We start from the raw sequence: 8469 nt of genomic DNA on the forward strand, positions 1-8469 counted from the left end.
GAGAGAGAGAGAGAACCATCTCTCCTCTTACCCCCGTCCCGTTACCTCTGCGAGCCGCCATTAAAACAAGAGTCACGATCCCGTCGTATTTGCCACGTATATTCCTCGCTGGAAACGTTTTCGCGCGACGACGGTTATCATTATTGCGAATCCGTAATATCTCCCCCTTAGTCGCGCACCTGGAGAAGTACATCGTTTGTGGCGCATGGTTAAAATCGCGTTGGTTGTATCGGCGAGATGAAGAGCCGTAGCGCTATTCGTCGAGAAACCATAGCAGACGTAGAGTAACTTTTACGTTAATATGATGTATGATACGTCGGATATCCAATTAAACGTCCAGCTTTAATATCGTTTCGAAGATAAACAGATATGGCTCGTTTGCACAAGTTGATCGCGTGTAACAACATTAATACGATAGCGTCCGATGTAATCGTCATTGATCGACTTGACATTCGGCTAAAGTAGTTGCCACGATTTCCGAATTCTGTCGAACTCGAAGGGGGTTGAAGGTACCGGCGCTCGAGTTAGGCCAAACACGACGGACGGCTACAAAATGGCTGTAGGCAGCCGAGTGGGCGTATATAATGGAGGCTTCCAGGTTGGACGTGTGTACATACATATACTGGCATACACACATACACATATCGCCACATCACGAGCATAGGGAGAGCAGTAGGTCTCTCTCCGTAGGAGAGCAAGTGAGTGAGTGAGTTTATTGATTGGCTTCCTCCCCGGGGTTAGCTTGCCCGTTCGCCAGGTCTCTCTCTGCTCTACTCACCACTCTATTCTCGTCTCCGTATGCTCTCTCGCTCTATACTCATCTCTATCTTTCCTTTCCCGCGACTCTAAATCCCTCTCTATCTTTCTCTCGCACTCCCTCGAGTACGTCTACTCCCTTTCGACTACTTCCTCGGCCACCTCCGTATCCTCTGAACGAGTCGGCTCCCACAGGTGCTTTACTTGCTTCGCTTAGCAACCCTCGTGGCCGCCTGGTGAACACATACACGTACACATACGTTCATACTTGACGTTCAGAAATAGGCAAGCGCGCTGTGACTCACGCAACGGGAGGCTTCTCCCTCCCTCTTCCAGAGTCACCCTTTTGGGTGGTGTATAGTCTGCATGTGCTCGGCGGCGGCAGCGACGGTGGCGGTGGCGGTGGCAGCGGCGCCTACCAGAGAAACTCCGACGGTAGGCATTGTTTATCATGGAATTCAGTGCCCTTACTGCCTCGCTCTCTCACCACCTCTCCTGGACAAGCCTCTATTAATTTACTTGCTTAATAATACGACGGCTGCTCTCTCGCTCGTTTCTCCCTCATCTCTGCCCCAGTCGCTCTCTTCCCTTAACGGGTTACTACGAGCCCCGTCACTTTCGATGCCGTCAGACCGCTATTGTTTTACTGACAGCGTTGAAAGTTGCAGACTACGTTGTATGACGACACAAGGAGGGAGTGCTCCGCGTGAGGGTGTAAATTGAAGCGGCTCGATTGGGACGCTCTGACGCGAACGCTCTGATTACAGGAAATGAGAAATATGTCGTTACTGGCACGAAAGGGTTCCTTTGAGGACACTTTGAACAGGCAGAAGTGTCTCTTTTTTCCTATAGTCTTTACGTAAATTGATTGATTTCTTTGTTTTTCTTTATTCGCGCCGTTGCACACTCTCGCGAATCTTACTGTCCTGCTATTCGTTATTGGACGATATATTAGGTGTGGAAAAAATTCATGGCGTTTTACCCGTTAGATGTAACTAATAGATGAATATGTCTGCTTGCTCTTTGTGTAATAAGACAACATAGCAACATTTTAAATTGTTAAATGGAAATTTAAATATCGAAATAGCTATGTAGCTTTCAACAAAATGTTAATATAAGAAATATAAGTAATATAAGAAATATATATGAAATTAAATTTTTTTTGTTTCACATTTAGATCGATAATTATATACATAAAATATGATAATTATATATATTTAGACCGATATACAAACAAATCTTGTACATATGTAACGATAACTATAATTTGCGCTGCAGCTCTTTTTATTCATTAAAAGGATACTATGTCAGCGAATGCTGTAGTGATACTATCTTAATTTTAACCTAATCGGGAGATACCGCTTTTTATTATCAGTGATCGTTTATAGACATTGACTGTACCAACATTATAGAAACCCGCGGCCTTTTTCTCTTTGATGATTATCTTTGATTTCCCATAACCGGTTACTTATTCGTGTCTTTTCTATCGTCTGGAAATTCCTGAAATGGCATCTAATACTTAAAAAAATCACTTGATATATCGATGTATAGAGCATGTACGAGACACATTTTACTGATCAACAAGGTAAAAAAAATTTACGCCCAAATTCTCTTCGTTTCGTCTTAAAAATAAAATATCGAGACTCAGACATAGTTCAATAATTTCATTGATTATCGTAATTGCTACTACACTCTCCATTGCCTTGGAATAATGAATAAGAAAAAGGTTGCGAAGTTGGCGATTAGAAATAGATAGTATATCAGTCTATTGTATGACGTAGCGATTGCGCGAGTATAAGGGGCGGATCTTGTCGATGGCAGTACGGAGCAAACGCAGCCGTAAGCTATACACGATTGCACAGAGAGAGTGTTTGTATGTGTGTGTATGTGTATGCGAGAGAAAGAGAAAGATAGACAGAGAGAGAGAGAGAGAGAGAGAGAGAGAGAGAGATGCAGTAGATTGGCTGGTTAGTTGGTAGGAAACGTTTGCACATCCGAACCCGGGCGTAACTATTGAAGCTACCTCTATATATACGCAGCTATACCAGGCTGGAGGACGTAATTACGCGCGTTCTGCCAATATTGGTTAACCTTTCGAGGTTGACGCCACCATATGCAAAGCCTCTAATGAGTCGCTCGAGTGCTGCCAATGTCTAGCATTACGCGCTTTTCTGTACATCCTTTTGCATTGTTATTATCTCCCTTAGTGAAGGAATTTCTACCGTTTCGATCTCTATCGTTTTAACCTTCCTCTGAGCCTATTGACAATTTCACGTATATGATACGTTTCTCTTTATCCTTTCACTCTCCAGAACGATACCGCGCTTCTAAATTAACACTCCAATCTATGCAGAAATACACGCGGCAATACTATAACTCCGAGTTCATTTTGTTATGAAATTTGCACGAAATCCATTTGTCGAATCCGATATCGCATAACGTCGACATTTGATTATCGGTCTTTTGACAGGCGACTTAACTGACAATAAAAAAGATATTCGTTCCTATTTATTTACTGTTAGTGTCAGATTAAAGATTTTTAAATCACTGAAAATATTTTTATATAAGTCACTCAAAATGGCCAGCTTGAATTAACGTTAAAATTCATACGCGATACGTTTAATATTTGTTTATTGGCAAATCATATATTAAAAATCCATATACGTTTTTGTTCTTCAAGGACGCTCCTCGTATGATTTTGCATCGACAAAAAGATGATAAGAATGTGTCGGAGAAGTTTATGATAGCAGATAGCGCCATTCACTCGCAATCTATTAGTCCGTGAGTTGTCACACTGTAAGCATAACGCTTAGATTTTTATACATTCGGCTTTTACATTCCTTCAGTATATATAAACTCATATTATGAAAATTTAAAAACGTTTATTATGCATATTGGCTTGTTATTTTGATTTTAATGTATATCATGAAATTCGATCACGATACTTATGAAAAGAAATAACGTCTTTTTTCTTTTTTGCATCCGTTTGCGCGATTTTAATTCACGATAAAACTTGATATTTTCGGATACCGATAGCTTCATAACTCGAGTGCAAATAATGGTAGGATTTTTCGCGAACCAATCACGTTGAGACATGCTACAAGGAAGAAAGAAGATTGGACTGGTCGTCGCACATTCGCCAAGTTTTTACCTTGCTCCCATTCGTCGTCGCATCTACATCGTCGCATATACAAGACGTGATCACATCCGAGCGATTCTCTCTCGGCACGCAACGGTACACTTAGTATGTAAATGCCGATGCGGACTCGTTGTGTATGTAGATAATTGCGTGGCGTAGCACCGGCACGGCCTGGAGTGTGGGAGGCAGTCGAAATTGCGCATATTAACGAAGGGGGCGAATTTTGATGATATCTGCAAGTTTGTATCGTTATTCACTGTCGATTTCTGATGATTCCTGACGAGTCTGTGATTCAAAATATGGACTATTACTGTCTTCTGCGAATTTCGTTAATTTTCTCATTCGATCGCGTCAGAATGGACATGCAAAACTAAAATCCCTATATTAAGTTTTTATTATAAATTCTTATTATGAATTCTTATTGAAGCAATTCTGCAAAGCCTGTATTATATGATGCTTTGTAACGCTGATAATCCAGAAAATATTAGAGAGCTTTTTATGCCCGAAGGACATATCCGCAATGGAATTAACAATTTTCCATCGTAATATGATTCATTATTTCATCCTTTCATGAATACTGCCATATGGTCGCAATTTCAATGGAGGACGCGGAAGCCTATCGAAATCGATAGGACTCCTTCAAGGAGGACTCCTTCATGGCCGCTTTCTTGCGGTAGCAGCAGGCGAAAGGAGGAACACGACCGAAGGAGAGCGAAAGAAAGAAAAAAAAGAAATCGAGGAGAGGCTCGTTTTACTGGCGGCGTATCTCGGCGGCCGCCTTTCCCTTGTACGAGGGAGTTTAATAGAGGGTGAAACGTCCTTCTTCGAGTCAGCCTCCTGCGGATTGCCGTTTCCATCCCCATCGACGCGGTCATCTCGGCAATCTCGGATGCGGATCACGGTGGTAATCGGAGGGTGGTACGGAGAGTGGATTGCACAGCCTTGTGCTTGTTGAGTGAAAGCGAGAATCTAATAATTCGCCGTTCGTTCGATTTACCTCGATTTCCGCTTTTCTCTTTCTCGCTCTTCGGTTTCTTCCCCGCGTGTACCGAACGATTTCTTTAATCTGACCGCTATCTGACGTACACTCGCCTAATTCAATTACATAAAGTGGAAATGGATACCTCTCTTTGACAACGAATTTATTTTTAACAGCACTATAACGAAAATAAAGAATCCGCGATTGATGATTATTTCCATATACAATGTTGGAGGAAGTTATAAATCGAATACAGGAATGTATAATATTTGAACGATGTTGCGGTTCATTAAGAATACAAAATTTGTTTACATTATTCGGATACAGTTGTAAATTTAAATCCATTGTTTCTCACAAAATTTGTAGAATACTCATAAACTGCTGAGAATATTATTTTGAAAATTTATTATCAATATTGATCTCCTGATTGTCGTCGTCAGTCGATTTCGATACTACGAAATTTTCATTTATCCCATCGGGGAGCAACAGCAGCAGGTATCTCATCAGGATATGTTCCGCTCGAGGCAAAACATTGTTACTAACCACTACCATCGCCGCTATCGTGAACCACTGTGCCTCTTCCATCGTTTCACAGCCGATGGATCGTCGATAGGTATTTTAGCCTGTAGTATATAACAGTATCCACCTATAACATACTCGCGCACCGAGTTCTTCGTAAGGGAGACAGGGAAGAATGGAAGAGAGATGCGAGAGGAGTAGACGAGAGCGAGCAAGCATGAGGGGATGGGAAAGAGGGGATCGATCGAATCGCCATTACGGCGAGTGAGTGCCGGGGGTGCACGATGGAATCACGCCGCCGTTGGGGGTTTATTCCCCGTATATATTTGCCGGAGTATCACCCTCGACCCAGTAGGATGCCACCCCTCCTATCCCGGAGGGGTTTGATGTTCAGTAAGGCGGAGGGAAAGAGAAAGAAAGAGAAAAAGGCATGGATCTAGGAAAGCCGAGAGTTCGTGCAGAGCACTTCGGACTTGCCAAAATCTGCAGGGAATTCACACCCTCGACACGATACCACTTCTTCAGTGGAGTGGCCTTTCGACAAATATGGAACAATAGTTACCTTCTGGCAGGCAAACGACGAGTGTTGCTTAACGGCAATTACTCAATAATGCAATTGACATTTATTGACCAGATACAACTAATAATTCGATTGTAATTTCTAAATTTCTTCGCAAGAAATAGATACACGGAAAAAACAATTTTGCTAAAGTATTTAAAAATTTAAGTAGATACAGAATTAAAAATAATTTTGCGTTGAACAATCAAAATAATTATGTAGAAACTCGAGCGTGATAAACAATGCTGCAAAAGTTTTGATATTCTAGCAATCTGTTTAAATATATATATTTCTTATATATATTTCAATAATCTAATAATCTAAATTCATTTTAATCTTTATCAGGCTACATTTTCAGATACTTCAGTAAAAAACTATTTTTTTTCCGTGTATATCCTAGATTATAATTGACCTCTGTGTAAAAAAAAATGTATATTATATATATATCGATTAATTAGTATCTGATAATTATCTGAAATGAAAGGAACTAAGAAATTCGCGTGCAAATATTATCTACGGTTTATTGAGTTCTTTGCATCTTGATTTTTCTCATATTGCACTTCCTGTTTACAAGCCGTTGCTTACTCGAGCGTAATGTAATTTTTAAAGAATTTCAGGAGACGTCTCATTGTAAGCTATCTTTTTCGTTGTCTTTTTCAGGTACGGCGCTGGGTACGACCTGGCAGCGCGGCGGAAGAATGCCACGAGGGAGTCGACGGCAACCTTGAAGGCTTGGCTGAATGAACACAAGAAGAACCCATATCCGACGAAAGGCGAGAAGATTATGCTGGCTATCATCACAAAAATGACGCTGACGCAAGTCTCTACTTGGTTCGCGAATGCGCGAAGACGTCTCAAAAAGGAGAACAAGATGACCTGGGAACCGAAGAACAAGACGGACGACGATGATGATGCGGTGCTCACCGATTCCGAAGATAATAAGGAAAAGGACGATCTCGCGTCGGATAACAGAGGCGACCGAGTCGGTGAAGATGCGAGGCGGGGCCTCGACGATACCGGTAAGCCTTTTTTTCTTTTCCATGCATGATATCCATTGCCCGACAGCGAGTCAGAATTCATTATTCAGTAAAACGCTGCCTGCAGATATGAGCCGTCACGTTTTCACGTTGCTATCTGCGAGAGTGATTTAGAAAATTGCTCGTAGTCGCGGGGCGTGTTGAAGTTAGCACGCAAAATCTTAGTTCACGTCGCTAACAGGTCTACAAACTATGAAACGAAATGAAACGAGGGGTGTGTCTGTTAACGTCACTGCAAAAAAAATGCCGAGAGAGTAATAATAATATTCAAAACGGCTAGCTGACAACGTCTACTTCGAGAAATAGTTTGAGAAAGACAGAAATTGCTATGGCGCAGAATAATATTCGCGATAACTGGTCATTGGTGCTATCAGAGAATTTCTATCGTTAGAAACATTTGACCATCAACGTTACAAGAAGTATCGTCAACTAAAGTTAGAATTGTTTCTTAACAATAGATTCAACGCATGCAAAGCGAGCCGATCTCTTTGACTTCGGAATGTCGATGGCGTGTTTCCTTCGCGTGACTAGTTTTCTTGATATCGAGTACCCATCAGCTGGCGTTTCTCGTATTGCGCAAGTATGCATTTCGCTCACAATGAATCGAACTTACGACTTCTAAGCAGTCAATAGTTATTTCTAAAGATTGCGTAAATCTTTTTGATGAAATGCATGTATCGTTCTTAGATACCTCTTGCAAATATATCTTCGCTCCATAATTCAACCGAAAGATCGATAATAGATTTTAGTCTTGTCGCTCGCGTAACTGTCGTTCCTCGAGAGCTTCTGTGAGTTGCTCATCAACCGTAAATTTTGACGGCTGATGATTCTGAAATACATAGCTGTAAAATTTGGTTCGTTTCAGCACTCTATTCCCATAAACACGCGCTTATTAGGGATCCGGAATACCATGACTCGTTTTCCAAAATGATTCAGTTATCAAAGATATTTGCATTCCGAGAATAATTCGCTCATCGAGGCGAATTTCTTCGCACAGTGACCGGAAACGGCCAGTTAGGAATTTGTGGCGAAACGGAGCGCGCGGTACGGAGTGGGTTTCTACATCGCGGGGGCGGACATAATGGTTCACATGTGGGTAAACACAGTGACGGGTTGCGGGTTGCCGCGCGAAGAGATTAATGGCTCTCGGTTCGGTCCCCCGTTGAATCGGGCCGACGCTGCGCCGTACCAGTATTGGTATTGGGCACCCCGTGCTGGACCGGGCTGCTTGCCCGTGAGTTTGCCATGAGCGTGTAGGTGTATATACGCGAGAAACACAAATCTGTGAGAGAAGCACGTAATTGTATGCGTGTGCTCGTGCAAGGGGGAGGGGGTAGCCATCCATAGAACCATATCCACTCCGTGCCACGGAGTCCACATCCATGTATGTGTGTGTGTGTGTGTGTGTGTGTGTGTGTGTGTGTGTGTGTGTGTGTGTGTGTGTGTGTGTGTGTGTGTGTGTGTGTGTGTCGTAGTGTAT

At 42.2% G+C, this 8469-nt stretch overlaps 1 protein-coding gene across 1 annotated transcript in view; it reads left to right on the forward strand.

Annotated features, from left to right (window-relative positions):
- The window catches only part of LOC105617120 (homeobox protein araucan-like), a 59074-nt gene that overhangs the window by 48068 nt on the left and 2537 nt on the right, over nucleotides 1-8469 (forward strand). Inside the window, exons 3-4 of the mRNA XM_012198697.1 lie at nucleotides 3437-3537; nucleotides 6613-6971. Coding sequence (XP_012054087.1) covers nucleotides 3437-3537; nucleotides 6613-6971 — 460 coding nt within the window. The remainder of the gene's footprint in view (nucleotides 1-3436; nucleotides 3538-6612; nucleotides 6972-8469) is intronic.

Source organism: Atta cephalotes (assembly GCF_000143395.1).
Source record: "Atta cephalotes unplaced genomic scaffold scaffold00011, whole genome shotgun sequence".
In the NCBI taxonomy this organism is placed as follows: Eukaryota; Metazoa; Arthropoda; class Insecta; order Hymenoptera; family Formicidae; genus Atta; species Atta cephalotes.